The sequence below is a fragment of the Natator depressus genome, chromosome 5 (assembly GCF_965152275.1).
Source record: "Natator depressus isolate rNatDep1 chromosome 5, rNatDep2.hap1, whole genome shotgun sequence".
Lineage (NCBI taxonomy): Eukaryota > Metazoa > Chordata > Testudines > Cheloniidae > Natator > Natator depressus.
Genome location: NC_134238.1, coordinates 101,362,067 through 101,378,603, shown reverse-complemented (window position 1 = coordinate 101,378,603; position 16,537 = coordinate 101,362,067). Strand labels below are relative to the sequence as shown.

Sequence of the window (16,537 nt, the reverse complement as noted above, 5' to 3'; positions counted from 1 at the left end):
AAATCTGCCAAAAAGCGCAGGACCCACCAAGGCAGAGGAGGAACTTTGTCACCCTTTATTACTACTTAGTTTGAAAATAACTCTTTCCTCTATAACCAGGGGTTAAGGAACTGGCCTATTGACTATAGTGACATTTAAGTACCTACAACTGTATTTAGGCACCAGTACTAAACATAGACTGAGTTTTCAGGCATGCTAGAGCACCCACGGCTCAAGCTGACATCAATAGGAGCTGTAAATCAGGTGAGGCATTCTAGCTGCTGAATTATAGGCATCCAAGTTTGCCAGATTTGCTTCAAATTTTAGTATTAAAACTTTTATCAAAGAAGTTCAGAAATACAGGTATCACTAGGTAACAGTGGATATGTCTACACAGCAAAAGCTGTACAGCTAGCTTGGATCCGCTATTGTGGGTAGCAATAGCACAGCACAGGTTTCAGCATGGTTAATACAAGCTCTGCATGGTCCGTGGTCACCACCCTGCTCTGAAGCCTATGCTGTGCTGTCTTCGCTGCTATTGCATGATGACGGGTTTCAGAGTAGCAGCCATGTTAGTCTCTATTCGCAAAAAGAAAAGGAGGACTTGTGGCACCTTAGAGACTCAATTTATTTGAGCATAAGCTTTTGTGAGCTACAGCTCACTTCATCGGATGCATTCAGTGGAAAACTGAATTTTTCCACTGCATGCATCCGATGAAGTGAGCTGTAGCTCACAACAGCTTATGCTCAAATAAATGTGTTAATATCTAAGGTGCCACAAGTACTCCTTTTCTTTTCACTGCTATTGTTACTCACACTAAATGGATTCAAGCTAGCATGGGTAGGCTAGTCTGTGCATCTTCCAAGGAAGATGCTAAACCGATACAGGACCCCAAGCCTAGAAAAAGCAGGTGGGTGTGGGAGTGCCAAGTGTGACTGCCCAGGGAGCATCAGTGTGTTTTGACAGGCATAGAAGAGAGAATGCTGCGAGAAGGACAGTCTGCTTGTCCAAATCCAGAAATGGAGGTAACTGGGCCAGACGAAACATCAAAGCTTGCAAGGAAATTCTAAGGGTTACCTATGGCAAAATATGCATAGAGACCTTTACTGTTTTGTTTTGTTTTTTTTTACATTTTGCTCTACATGCTTTATATATATGGGTGAATGATGGTTTGTTTTGAAGATGCTATTTCTGTGTCACAGCAAACTTATACCCTTCAGGAGCTTGCAACAGTAACTTACAGGTGCCAAAATTATTTGGCCTGTCACATTAACATGGTTGGAGTCTGTCCTTCAGAGATCCAGTCCCGGGGGGTTGAACTGCATGATTCTGCTCAGAGAGGGATGAAGGCAGCGTGGCCTAGCCCCACAGGGATGCACGTGAGAGGGACTAAAAGGGGTCTAAAATGCAGTTTGCACTGTAACTGACACCACTTTTTACCCCCCTCCCCTCAAATAAAAGCCAGTATCAAAAATACACTGCTCTTCTCACTTTGAACATCAAATGGTCTTAGCTGCAGGACTGCCTCCAACGTATCACAGGCTGGTTTGGTTTTGTTTGTTTAGACAGTGAGGCAATCAACTTGAGGGAGAGGGAAAACACTTGACTGGGGCCTGACCTAACCTGAGACTAGAACTACCATCCTAATCCTGTTTACTTTTCTCTCCTGTGATGTCTGATAGCCCTGCTTCCTGAATCAGTGTCACTCAGTTGGCCCCTCTTCAGGGGAAAGTGGGAGGTAAGTCATAATAAAAAAGTTAAAACTCTACCAAATCCTCACCAGATATTCTGTGCAGGAGGTGTTAGTTCTTGCCCTCGTCAAGACACTCAGTTCTTCCAATGCACCCTGGTTCTGATCCACAGTACTATCTGCTCTAAATACCTCCTAGCTGGCTCAGACCTGCCCCATCACTCCCTATCCCATCTCACAACTCCAGTTCTGACAATGCTCTTTGAGAGCATGGGCTAGGGGTTAAAGGAGGGGCATAGTCATGGCATCTCCCTTTTTCTGTGTGACTTGAATTAATTATTTATCTCTCTGTATCTCTCTCTTCCCATCTGTAAAATGGGGATGATGATTTTTACTATAACTACAGTTCACACAGGTGCTGTGAGCATCAATATGGATAAAGTCCTTTTAAATGTTTAGATGGAAGGTTCTGGACCTCCTAAACAAACATACCCAAACTAGTTGGACTTTCCTCCCCTGCTTTATGATTATTCATTATTTGTATTGCACTTGCACCCAGACCCCAACCAGGATTGGGGCCCCATTATGCTGCATGCTGTAGAAACATAAAATAAGACCATTCTTGCCCCAGTGAATTTACAGTATAAATGGAGGCAAGATGTGACAAGTGCGTGTGGAACACAAGGATTTGGGTGGAGAGGGAAGACTATGTTTTTTATATTCAATTGTTTTGTCCTGTTTCTTTGTGCATCTTTAAATGAGTGACAGGTTTCAGAGTAGCAGCCGTGTTAGTCTGTATTCGCAAAAAGAAAAGGAGTACTTGTGGCACCTTAGAGACTAATTTGTTAGTCTCTAAGGTGCCACAAGTACTCCTTTTCTTTTTTAAATAAGTGGTATTTCTTCAAGTGATGGTCCCTATTGTATTCCACTGAGGCCTACGCATGCACACCATGCGCCTGGAGTCAGAGACTTTGAAATAGAAACCTGTGGCTACAGCAGAGGGAACTAGGAGGCAGTGCTCCTAGATTATAAGAACCACAGTATAAGCCATACATTCAAGAGTGGTGAGAATTTTTTATTCCCTCCATGGATATCAACATGTCACCTTCTGGAGTATGGCCTGAACAACCCTTTCCGGGATGCTAAAATGCAGTGTAAATCCTGTACAGGTCAGATTTAGCATCACACACACAGATCCATGGGGCAAGAGGTAGAGGACAGAACTTTCAGCAATGCCCAAAGATACAAAACTCCTTACTAGCAGAGAGCAGGCTGAGCCCAACTTGACCCATGCTTAGGACATCCTGCAAAACTCATCTCTGTATGAAGGCACTCCCCAAATAATGAAGTGGTAGAAAACTCTAGCAGCACTCTCTCAGAGAGTAGGGCTGAGGATTTCAGTCCTATTTTGGCCAAAATTTATCATTCATAATCTTATAGTGGCGCTTAAGTCTGGGGTAGTGGGAATTTTAGAAATCCTTATAGATAACATCACACCATTGCACTTCTGTTTCACTCATACCATTCAGAATCTCTTCCCCTCAAAACAACATGAGTCAGGGTGCAAATGTTAGAACATATTTGCAAACTTGGTCTGATTATGGTAAAAAAATCAATTGCATTCAAATAGGAACATATTAATCATCACATCATCTAGTGTAATGGCTCTCAACCTTTCCGGACAACTGTACCCTTTTCAGGAGTCTAATTTGTCTTGTGTACCCCCAAATTTAACCTCACTTAAAAGCTACTTGCTTACAAAATTAGACATAAAAATACAAAAGTGTCACAGCACACTATAACTGAAAAATTGCTTACTTTCTAATTTTTATAATATATCTATTCCAGTTGATTTATTTTATAATTATTATACTGACATTTCAGTGTATAGGAGACAGAGCAGTATGAATAAGTCATTGCGTGAAATTTTAGTTTGTACTGACTTTGCTAGTGCTTTTTATGTAGCCTGTTGTAAAACTAGGCAAATATCCTGATGAATTGATGTACCCCCAGAAAGAATGTTCAAAGCACCTTATTTGTGTTTCTATTCTGTTAAGGCCCAATAAAAAATAAAGACAACTGTACATTATTTTTATTATTGATCCTGCAAAAAAAAAAACCCAAAAACTCAAACCCCATAGATAGATAGATAGATTACAATGCATTTGCATTTACAATTACAATTAATTACAAGGCAGAGAGAGCAGGACATGAATGGAAGTGAGCAGGGCCTTTTCCTAACTGTTACCTATGCTATGGCTTGTTGTCTAATGGCATCATGTTAATTTTATCTTCTTATCTCACTACCATATTTCACTGGTTACTGAACATTTTTACTTTGTCAAATCTACCCCATATCACTTTTCCCCCTGGTCTTCCTATTATCTCTGACATACTTTCCTGTGGGGAAAATATAATGTAATTCCCCAATGAACAGACGTCTAACAGACATGTTGATGTTGCTGAGGTCAGAAAGAACTGAGGTTTTGTATTATGATTGGCTGCTGCTCTGTACATTTTGGGGTGCAGTCTGTGATTGAAAATGATAAATGTGATAGCAGTTAAAGAAGGATCTAAACTGGAGGTTTCCTAATTTTTAAAGATTGGTGTGGATTGATATTTCTCTTAAGCAGTTTAACAAACCTTTTAGGTGTTGGAGTTTGTGCAAATATATTATAAGGACATATTCACCTTACCTGATACTTTCTGATCTTTTATCAAGGACTTGCTACTGGGAAAAAGCACAACTGTTTAAGGGTTACAAGTGCCAGGAGCCAATACACAATAGTGTATTGTATTACAGAAAGCACAATAATGTTATAGCAAATGTTTTTTGCACACATACTTCCACCAAAAACACCAGCTAAAAATAATAAAAACGGACAACATTAATTTGTGGCAGCTGGACACTTCTGGGACCAAGTATTTTTTAAAAATATCTAAACTATATGCCAAGATTAGTCTCAATAAAGTTGCATTTATAAACGGAGCTCCTTTCTTAAAGAGGGAGCTACAGAGCTGCTTTCCACCACCTACCCTGTCTTCAGCCCTAAAAATGTAAATAAAGGTTGATAAGCAATTGAAAGGAAATGGTTACAGCTACATCCACAGATCTAGAAAAGGTATGAAGTGCAGCAGTGATTTTTCTTGGTGGAGTGCAGTCCAACATGAAGTACACATGAGGGTTTTTTTCCCTTAAACTTTAAGCCTGAGAATAACTTCTAAAAAGAATTACTCATGCTGGAACAACAAACTGACTACACTGGTAACAATTATACCAGCAGCTTACATTTCTCATGAATAAATATAATTTTGCTTCTTTGCTATTGCCTAAATCATTCTACTACAAATATTTGAACACAAAAATATATTACTCTAATTTGTTAACTTGCAGTACAACTACCTTAGCTACTTTGCTTGTGGATAGATTTGTTCTGAACAGCTTTCCCGCCTGTGATTAACAGTTTCTGTGACTTTGCCTCCAGTTAGAATGAAATTAATGGCAAATTGTTTAAAGAGTGTTGGTTATGGTGGTTGTATAAAAGTTGATTTAAAGTTACACGATGTATATAGCAATGCTTCTTTACAATGCACTATTCAAGATATAATGCCTGCATTCAGTGGTGGTTGGGGTGGATGATGCAAAACTAACTATAGGGAAATGTGACTGAAAGGAACAGGCTGAGCAGGAAGAGGGTATTGTTTTAACATCACTAGTAGTAGGTATTTATCAATGTCACGTTACTGTCACCTCAGGACCATGTGCTCTGTATTGCTCTACCCCACTACCTTTACCAGTGTGACACTTCCATTCCCTTGCTGCCTGTGTGCACTGCATTCAAGCCCACTCAGAAGAGGAGGGGGTAGTTTTACAGCCACAGCAGGGTGGCTGAGGTGGAGGAGCGAAGGCGGGTGGGGGCGATGAGGGGACTCAATCAGTGCTGAATGATGTAACACGGGCCAGCGGCAGCGCTGGCCCCAGGGGTGAGGGGGGCAGCAGGGTGCCCCCGGCTACACGCATCCCAAAGGACGTTGCTGTGCGAGGGTCTGGAGGGACAGCGGCTCTTGCCAGCGCTGCTCCTGTAGGGCAGGTTTGCAAAGGGGTGGGGTGGGTTATTAGGGGAGAGACGGGCACGCAGCTCAAGCCAATAACTCAGTGAGGCCAGGCAGAGGGAGGCGGTGGCTAGCCGAGCCGTGCCCCCCGGGGCTGGGCTGCGCTCGTGGGTGACTCCGCGCCTGCCGCGCTCGGCAGGGTATATAAGGCGGGCGTCAGCGAGCGCCGGGCCTGCAGCACGAGGCGGGCCGCTGGCGCGAGGGCCGGGTGTGACCGTCTAGCGGGCGGGTGCAGGGCGGGTCCGGGCCGCGCGCCGGGATGGGGCTGACGCTGACGCTGCGGGTGCTGTGCGCGGGGCTGCTGTTAGCCGGGCTGCCGGCGGAGCTGGGCGCGCAGAGCGCCCGGGATGCGGCAGCCGCGGCGCCCCGGGGCGGCGAGTACGGGGTGAAGCTGTGCGGCCGGGAGTTCATCCGCGCCGTGATCTTCACCTGCGGCGGGTCCCGCTGGAAGAGATTGGCCCTGCAGGCGGGGGAGCCGCTGCCTGGCGCTGGTGAGTGACCGGGGGGAGGAGGCGGCGTGCCCCCCCCCCCGCAGGCTGCAAACGGAGGGGCTGGCACGCGCGGGGCACCGGGCTGGGACCTGCCCCCCCCCCAGGGAGCCCGGCTCGCGGTGAGGCGGGCGGGCCGGGCTGTCACCCGTCGCGGGGTGGGGGGTGGCCAGCGCACGGCCGGGGCAGGGGGCGGCTGCTGGCGGGCCCGGGCAGCGTGAGGCGCAGCCTCGGCTTTCCAGTCGCTTGACGGCGAGAAACTACGTCGGCGCCCTCGCCTCTGCCCGGCTAGGCGCGAGGAGGGGGACGCGTCCAACTTCCCTGCCTCTGCCCCCTCGGTCTCGGGTAGCCTGGCGCGCCCCTTGGCCCGGGGACCAGCGCGAAACCGCCCCCCACGAGCGAGGAAGGTTAAGCCCCGAGCCCGGGACGTGGCCGTCCCTGCCCCGCGCAGGCTTCGTGCGGGACCGTCTGGGTACCGCCGTGCCCGCTCTGCAACCCGCGGCCCTTCGCGCACAGGGCTGCTCTGGCTCTGGGCTAAACTCATTAACAGACCCGTGTCTCCAGGTGCTACCCTAATGGACACCCGCAAAGTACCTCAGAGGGGGAGAGACCTTCTTCCTCCATTTAACTGCTAGGCTCTGGCCAGCAGTGAGTGGCACAGAGCTCAGTAAGTTTCGCTGCGATCAAAGGGTTGTTGCTACTCACAGGCAAGGGCAGAGAGAACTGATCTTTCTGCCCAAGAAGGTTGGCTGACTTTCAAGCAACACCTTGGGGAAACAAAGGGCTGCTGTACGCCTAAGACTTAGGTTGACCTAGCTCAGTTGCTCAAGGGGGTGAAAAATTCACACCCTCGAGAGGTGTAGTGAAACACATCTTAGCCCTGGCATAGGCACTGATACACGGACAGAATTCTTCTGTTGTCCTAGCTTCTGCCTCTCCCGCGGTGGATTAACCACAGTGACAACCAACCCCCTTGAGTCACTGTAGCAAGTGCCTAACACAGCTGTAATGCCACAGCATCTGTAGTATGGGCAAGTGCCTGCTCACTGTTATCTCTGCATAGAATCTAACCGCATACTTGTTATGAGCACACACTTCAGAGAAAGCTCTACTACCTCCCACCTCTTCCATCTTGAATATGGTGGTAATGGGTTGCAGTTGATGCTTCATGGACTGCCTGAAGAGCAAGAATAGAGCACTGTCCCAAATCACCTAAAAACCCACAAACACATGGGGTCACTTCTACTTTGCTAATGATGGGACATGTTCAAATAAATGCTTCTGTTAGTGAAACTTGTTTAATCCGTCATCCCAGGAAAAAAACCCATGGAATCATGGCTACACTCACAGCGTTTCTCCAATGCAGCCACCTGGGGGAGGGCAGAAAACAGTAGTCCTAACCAAGGGGCTACCAGCAGTGGTTGGGCGCTGCCCCATGCTGGAGAGAGACAAGCTGGAGGAGCAAGCAGCCAGTGTGCTCCCCACCTTCCCGAGGGCAGTGGGCAGGCTCCAGCCACTGGGCCCTGTCCCCTGGCATAGGGCTTCAGGCTCCATTCCCTGACTACATGGTGACAGGCTCTAGGCCCAAGCACCCCCACCCCATCACTGCTGTCTCCCCCAGTGTTCCCTTGCCTCAAGTGCCTCTGTACCCATCTCCCCATCCGGGGCTTAATTTGTCCCTGGGCTTGCTGGGGCTGGGTAAATCTGCTGTGAAAAGCGATACTAACACACATACAAATATCACTTTTCACAGCACACATAGGAGCTAGCAAGTCTTTTAAAACAAACAAAAAAATCCAAGAAAGCAAAAGAAACCATAAGAAATAAAACAAGGACATTCAAAGCACCTTATTTGTGTTTCTATGCTGTTTAGGGCCAATAAAGAAGAGACAACTGTACATTATTTTTATTATTGAGCCTGCAAAAAAAAAAACAAAAAAACCAAACAAACCAACCTTTCATAAGTCTATTACAATGACATGGACATAAATAAATATGCACATATACTTTTTCCTAAAGTTAATTAAATATTTTAGGAAAAATTGTCAGAGCAGCCATCAGCAATAGTTGGTGGCCACACTCTGAGGCCACCAAAAAATGTGTTGAGAACCCCTGTTATAAAAGGTGTATTTATTTGCTTAAAGATTAAACACTTGCACTGTTGTTCAAGACATGTTAAAATGATTCCTATTGTGTATTCAGAAGTCAAAAATAGCAAATGACTGCAAAGCAAATGACTTCCTAAGACTTCTGGTTTAGTCAACCTGTACTGTATTTATTGTTTGTTAAAACTCCTGAATACTAGTATGACTACAAGACTTGAAGACTACTTTGTGGAGCTGAGAAATGGGAAGTGACCCCTTCTTTCAGTAGCACATTCTACCACAAGTCATATTTGGCCTTATTCTTATACAGCAGAATACAATTAACTCCGATGGACTTCAACAGGGGTTACTGTGTCTTGTGGAGAGAGAACTTGGGTGTAAATCCAGAAAGGGACTTGTGTGTTGCAAGGCTGAGTATTGCCAAGCTTAACTTTTTAGGCACTTAACAGCTCATGAGTAGAAGCCTCAGACCCTGAGTTAGGCATCTAGGCTCCATATACAGTGCATGGAAAGAGTTACATACCTGGGAATGGGATCCACAAAAAGCAGCACGGTGGTGGGGAGCTGAAGAGTAGGGTGTTAGATGCCCAAGCTTGAGCTAGAGGAAGGCACTTAAGATCCACAACGAGAAACCCTGTTCTGATATCAGGCACCTAATCTGTTTCTCGCAAGAACAGCTCAATAGTCCATTGGTGAGGGTACTCATCCGAGATGTGATGAGTGCCCTCACCTCTGGACTAAAGCATCAGGGATGTCTACATCACTTGCCCCTGATCTCCCCACTGTGTATGTAGAGTTAGGTGTGCTTTGAGAACACTTACCTGATTGGGTCCTGCAGGTGAGCTAGTCAAAGGACCCCACTGGGATTTAAGCATGAGATTGAGATGGGCACCTATCCAGAGGCAGAAACCATGGGGACTTTTACAGTAACTTCCAGAATTGGTGACAGCTGAGCAGGCATTGTGAGGATCTCAGTGGTGCCTAAATTTTGGAGCTAGGTGCTTAAGTCCTTTTGGGGAACCGGGCCTTGGTCCCTGTATAGTTACTCATTTAATCTTTTCCATTCTATGTATGATAGCTTCCTCAAATTTGAATGCTATATTATTTGGTTACTTAGAGCTGGTCTTCATGAACATTTAGTTCGCAGCAAGCTGGGGTGTGAATCTGCCATGGACTAACTGTCCGTGTGGACCCTGATGACATTCATTTAAGAGAGTCAGCAGGGTCCACATAAACACTTAGTTTGTAGCAGGCTAGTATGGGGAAGCTTCACATCATAGCTTGCCGCAAACTAAATATTTGTGTAGACAAGCACTTGCCGAAACAAAATAAATCCTTGATCTTGTAAAATTTCTTTATCAAAATATATAATACAAAATAGAAAGATCAATAATATTCACAGCACAAAGTTAAAAAGATGTTCTGCAACACTACTAAGGTCCCCCATCTTTGTATACACTAGATCATATACAGGTATTTAAATGGATGGAGGAGGCTAGATTTGATCTTCTATTTATTGGGTTAACTTATTCTGAAAGATTTTTAAATAAAATTGTCAAATAAAAGGGATTAATCTTAAATACTGATTGAGTAAAATTGTAGCTTGAAAAGATTTCCTTTGGAGTAATTCAACTTAAAGGATATTTTATTTACACTGGCCATTAAGCCTGTTACTGTAAAAATCAGTTGAAGACATCTACATACTCTGAACTATACCCAGCATCAGTAAAACATGTGCTTAGACAAATACTGAAATTTCTAATAAACTGGGGTGAAAGAGCAGCTCTGCAAATGTGTGCTTGCAAGTATGACAAGAGCAGTGTCCTTGTAAGAAAGTTGTACAGACTAGTGCAGTCAGTGCAATCCTCAAGCATCAGAAAGTTCCTTCTTGATAGTCGGCACCTAATTTATTCTGCTGTATTTGAGGTACTCAGTATATTTTTCCTGTTTATCTGAGCAGCAGGGTAGAAATGGACATGTACTCTTGTAATAGTTGAATGGCTCAGGAAAATTAGATAATTTGATTTATCCTTGTGTTCTGAAATATAATTCATCAGAAACCGATCAAATCAAAGTAAAAGGTACTTTTTAAAAAAAAGGTGACAGCAGTACATGCACTAGGGCCTTCTAGGAACCTTAAACCGATAACTGTTTTATTTTTCCTCATAGTCTCCTGCTTTGACCTCTCTCTTAGCTAGAGGCACAACCATGCTTTCAACAGCAAGTCATGAGCATTCATGCCACACTAGCTTCTGTAAGATAAAAATTTAGGTAAATAACAAGGGTTTGCCTCAAAAATATGCATTCTCACTCCAAACTTGGATGGATGCACTATCATCTAATTCAGGGGTGGGCAAACTTTTTGGGCCGAGGGCCACATTTGGGTGGGGAAATTGTGTGCAGGGCCGGGGCAGGGGGAACAGGCTCAGGATTGGGGAAGAGAAGGGGTGTGGAGTGCATGAGGAGGCTCAGGGAAGGGGCTCAGGGCAGGGAGCTGGGGTGCAGCAGGGGGCTTAGGGCAGGGAGTTGGGGGGTGGGGTGCAGGAGGAGTTCGGGCTCCAGCCCAGTGCCACTTACCTAAAGTGGCTCTGGGGTGGCAATGGCGCACACCAGGGCCAGGGCAGGTTCCCTGCCTGCCTGCCCTGGCCCCACACCGTGCTGCTCCGGGAAGCAGCCGGAACCACGTCCCTGCCCGGCCCCTGGGGGAGGAGGCAGCACAGGGCTCCGAGCACTGCCTTTGCCATGCCTCCAGGTACCTTTCCCAAAGCTCCTATTGGCCACGGTTCCCTATTTCCGGCCAATGGGAGCTGCAAGGGGCAGTGCCCGGAGGCCAGGGCAACCCAGGGACATGATGCTGGCCGCTTCTGAGAGCACCACAGGGGGCAATCCCGCAGGCCAGATCCAAAGCCCTGAGGGGGTGGATCCGGCCTGCGGACTGCAGTTTGCCCATCCCATATCTAGTATTAGTGTCTCTGAATGGGATCGAGATGGAACTGATCTCGATGAACAGACTGCATCATGAATACAGGGGCTTATGGACTCACAGCATTAATCCTTCAGTGTTCATATAGACTTTGAGTCATCTAGTTCGCAGCAAAGCCCTGTCTGGGATGATTTAGTTGGGGATTGGCCCTGCTTTGAACAGGGGGTTGGACTAGATGACCTCCTGAGGTCCCTTCCAACCCTGATATTCTATGATTCATTCAATTTCATGGCAGCCATAGGACCTTTTGTCTTGATCAACTCTTAAAAGCTAAACAAACTCTACATGGTTCCCAAAACCTCTGAGGAAGAATAGTCCTATTAACAGCCCATTATCAATTGCTTGGAAGGACATAATAGTCAACCAGAAACTATAGGTATAGTGCTTCCCCAAGTAGTGTGCTAAGTACGGGGGCTACAGTTCTATTTTGCACCTCTAAGAGGTATAGTACAGAACTCTCAGCCTAGAGAAGTGTGTGTGGGGTGGGGGTGGGGGGCAGGCTGAGGTGACTATGCTGGTTTTGTACTCTGCTGCTCCTGGGGATGCTCCAGGGTCTGGAGCAGCTCTGATATTACTTAGCTGTGGAGGCTTGTTTAAGTTATGGCAGCCTCCCTTCACTGCAGCACTGCCTAGAAGAACCCAGACAGCTTTTAGGGCTCCATAATACCACTCTACCCCGTTTACCCTAGGGAAAAAGGCTGAAGCAGGGGTGACAATCTTAGCCAATACATGTCATTTTTTGCACATCACTCAGTTCTGGTTGGGTATACTCACAAGTTTAAATAAAAATTAATACATTTTGTTGAAATGACTTGTCTTCAGAGGACTAAGTTCAAGACATGGATGAAGTTTAAAAATAAATTGTTCATTTGAAGCAAAGCAGCATCTTGACTATTTTTCCCCCCCCAAAGGACACTTTTCTGCCATGCTCCTAGTTCAATGTCTGAATTGATTTTGCTGCAATTGTAAAGAAAAAAAGGTTATTTGGGGCCCCAAGAGTAGTTAGAGAAACTAATACAAAAGGATTTTGCCTACAATAAAAGGAAGGGAAAATAGGGATTTCACATGGAATGGCTTTTACAGTCCAGGTTGGTAGTGCTTGTGATATCCCCACACTGGCTGCGCTTACACGTACATGAGGAAAGCTTTTCGTTGATAGATTGCATGAAACAGGTGGTTGTCTTGCTTTGTCCTTCTAGCCACCCACAGAAGCTCCCAAATTGTGGCCTGCACAGAGTTGGTGTGTAACTAAGCTGCTAGTGTTCCTTCTTTCCAGTTGAGAGAAACAGAGCAGATTGGAGGGAGAGATTAAACAAAGAGCCAAAGCATTAGCTGAAAATATATAAATACTTTCCTAACATTACCCCCTATGTAAGCAACTGGTAATGTCTGCAAATAGGGGATAGTGGTTCATGCAGTCAAGAATAGGAGGAGGTAGTCAATAAGAATTGAAGAGATGGTCCACATTGTAGGCAGCTTGCAAACCTCTAGGGTAGCGCTTCTACATAGCAACATTGTTTGATAGAGCCATTTTGACACATTTATACTCATCACACTTTACAATCATAGTTGTACCAGTATGTTTTGTGTCTCCTAAAGCACCTGACATGTTGCTTAGTGCAGTTAGGGAATGTTGAGTAACTAAATGAGTTTGGAATGGAATGGATTTGGAGGACAAACACAAATATGATGCTTGTGGATTCTTCTCCACAACTGAGGGAATCTACTTGCACACAAGATCTGACAGAAAGCTGTTCAATCTTCCAAGACTCAGATCTAAAACCAAGGCTCAGGAGGCCCTTATCCAACACCACCTCTTTGCTGATGATGCAGCAGTGACAACCCACACAGAAGCTCATCTCCAAAACCTTATGGACAGTTTTTCCAAAGCCTGCCAAGACTTTGGGCTTACCATTAGCCTAAAAAAGACAAACATAATATGCCATTATGGAGCTGAGGAAGCACCCTCCATCAAGATCAACAACTATAAACTGCACTGGAAAAGTTGCCACAACAATGTCTAGCAAGAGCAACAATGAGCAAGAGGATATGGCAAAACAACAAACAGAACACACAAAGCTCTGTGTGTATCATGCATGGGTTATCAGCACACTTTGGTATGGGAGTGAGACAGGGACCTTATACTCTCATCAGGAAAAAAAGCTCGACAGCTTTCAGATATGTTGCCTTCGTCAAATCTTGGGCATTTCCTTGAGGGATAGTCACCAACACTGAGGTGCTCCAGCATACCCAGCATGCAAACACTTCTCAGATAGAGATGCCTCCGCTGGCTTTGGCATGTGTGCCTAATTAATGATGGCTGCAACCCAAAAGACATCCTCTACGGCGAATTGGCATCTGGAAAAAGACCCAAAGGATACCCTAAAATTGTATTTCAAGGATGTGTGCAAGTGAGACCTCAAAGAAATGGACACGGATGTGGACAAATGGGAAGACCAAAACCACAGCCTTTGGAAACAAGAGCTTAACAAAGGTGTCCGGAGTTACGAGAGGAAGCCATCCAGCTTAGCAAAGGAGAAAAGAGCTTGCAGAAGGCAGAGCCCAAAGAGTTGAAACATCACTTTTAAATGTGACAGATGTGGGCAGAGATTGTCTCTCTCAAGTGGGTCTCTTCAGCCACATTCTCAGCTGCCATAAAACCAACTGAGTAAATTCTTTACCTCTCAGGGGTAGATACCCATGGTCCTCTCAAGACTGAAGAATACCTACTACTGTGGGGCATAAGTGTGTTGCAGAGGGCACTTGCTCAGTTGGACCATTGTTAAAGCCCTCTTCCTAGATGTTGCAAAAAACTCCAGTACAACAAATTCTTGTAACCACAACTCAGTGCTTGTGTGGGGATACAAAGTATTGTACTTGCTTTGCAAGTTCAAGACAGTCCAATTAACTACCCAACACACACTTTGCTGTAATAGATGATCCAGGCATAGGTTTAAGAGCACAGCTGTGGACCATCACCTTCTATCAGCCAGTCAATCCCTAGGGCAGCTTTTCTCAAACTGGGGGTCCACGAGGGTTCTCCAGGGGGTCCGTAGGTCCCACTGATCAACTCAACTCCTCCCCGCTCCCTCCCAGTGCCTCGTGCACACCAAGGAACAGCTGCTCAGTGGTGTGTAGGAGGTGCTGGGATGGGGTGCACTTGGGAGGAGGCAGAATCACATCCAGGGCCACCGGTCCAGCTGATCAACTCCTCCTCCCTCCCAGTGCCTCCTGTATGCTGGGGAACAGCTCTTCAGTGGTGTGCAGGAGGCACTGGGAGGGAGAGGGAGGAATGGGGATGGGGTGCACTCGGGGGAGGGGGTGGAAAGAGGCATGGAAGAGAAGAGGCAGGGGTGGAGTGGGGGTGGGAAGAGGTGGGGCCTTGGGAAGGGGTGATGTGGGGGCGGGGCTTGGGGCTGAGTGATGGGTTTGGGGGTCCATGAAAATTTTTAAATCAAAATGGGGGTCCTTGGGTTGGTAAAGTTTGAGAACTGCTGTCTGAGGAAATTGCCTGTATCTCATAGCTGCTTAATTACTCTTTATAAATGAATAGCACACAGGTGGTGACTTCCCACCTAAGACTGCATGGTGCCCTTGTGGAAAAAGGATGCCTTGTCAAGTGTGTCGCTTACAGCAGCCACGCTGTTGTAGTTATGCTAAGAGCATGTTTATTACAAAACTAGGCTGTTTAAAACAATAGTTAAATAAAACAACCCTGTCAGCCAAGGTAGTGGGAGTGCTATTCTTGTCGTCTTGTGTTTAGATAATGATTAAGGCTACGTTTGAGATACGGGTATTTTTAGTAAAAGTCATGGATAGATCACAGGCACTAAACAAAAATTCATGGCCCGTGACCTGTCCATGATTTGTACTATACCCCTGATTAAATCTTGGGAGCGCCGCGGGTGTGTGGGGAGGGGGTGCTGCGGGTGCTGGAGGGAGGTGGGGTTGGTGCGGCTGGCAAGCTCTCTATCCAGCTTCTCTGAAGCGGTGACATCCCTTCATAAGCTCCTAGCTCTGCACGCTGCCAGCTCCGCAGCTCCCATTGGCCGGGAACTGCCGCCAGTGGGAGCTGTGGGGTCAGTGCCTGTGGGTGGAAGCAGGAGCTGAGGGAGGGACATGTTGCTGCTTCTGGGGAGCCTGCCACCCAGAGCCCTCACCCCCTCCCACACCCAAACTCCTCCTGCTGCTGTCTGGGAGGGAGGTGGCAGTGGCCCCAGACTGCCCGAGCAGCAGTTGGTGCAACTGGCCCAGGGGCTGCCTGAGCTGCTTGGGCAGCCCCGTAGCCAGCCGCACTGGCACGCTGCAGAAGTCACGGAGGTCATGGAATCCGTGACCTCCGTGATAAACTCGCAGCCTTCATAATGATTCCTTTATTATTATTTATTATTATTATTAGCTGAATGATTGTGATGTAACTTCTAACTATGACCTTCCGCCCTTAGGAACACTATAATTACACCTAATAACTTTGGAATTAAAAAAAAAATCTTTATTTTTATTTTAACAGATTCTGCTCAAGCCACTAGTAATAAAGAACTAGAGAACTTGAAATTGCAGTCAGTCTTAGCTCCTGGATTGGAGCAGCTGCAGAGAGCCAGCATACCACTTGGACAGCTGACATTGAAGGATTCATTTAGTTTGTTTGATTATAACGAGTACGTACCCGTGTCAGATGACTTCAGTGAATATGTTCGCCAGGTTGAGGATGCTGCCTGGAAGAACAGAGGTGGAGCAGGGATTGCCAATCCCATGGTGTCAAATAGTTTTCCTTGGGCCAAGTATCCCAGAAGAAAACGAGACTTCTCAATGGGGGTGGCAGGAGTGTGCTGCAAATGGGGATGTACCAAAGCTGATATCAGTACACTATGCTGAGATTAAAATTGTGTTTCTGTATTTATTTTAGACATATGAACTCAATGTTAGTTGCAGTGATGCTTGATCAAGTACTGCATGTAAGGAGAGAAACAGTCTCAACAACATGGCAATTTTGTCTGCAAGCAGCTGTATATGTTATTGTTTTTTCTCTAAAAACTCACAAACTTATGATAATTAGTAATTTTGTTTTGCCGCAGTAACCTTTGCTCTAACTCTGTTAGTAAATCTTTACTTTCTGTGTTTTAAGGCTTTGTCTTTAAAATTATAATAAGACTTTCACACCACCTCTTTGTAACACTT

General features: G+C 45.9%; 1 protein-coding gene across 1 annotated transcript; it reads left to right on the top strand.

Annotated features, from left to right (window-relative positions):
* Positions 1-6,042: 6,042 nt before the first annotated feature.
* On the top strand, positions 6,043-16,537 carry LOC141988253 (relaxin-3-like). Its single transcript, XM_074954089.1, has 2 exons — positions 6,043-6,274; positions 15,870-16,537. The coding sequence occupies exons 1-2, from the start codon at positions 6,043-6,045 to the stop codon at positions 16,232-16,234; spliced, it is 597 nt and encodes a 198-aa protein (XP_074810190.1). The 3' UTR covers positions 16,235-16,537.

Bases quoted from the DNA above. Each gene is read 5' to 3' on its own strand.
- LOC141988253 (XM_074954089.1), top strand. From the start codon at position 6,043: ATGGGGCTGACGCTGACGCTGCGGGTGCTGTGCGCGGGGCTGCTGTTA. The intron at 6,275-15,869 runs GTGAGTGACCGG...TTATTTTAACAG, and splicing joins GGAGCCGCTGCCTGGCGCTG to ATTCTGCTCAAGCCACTAGT.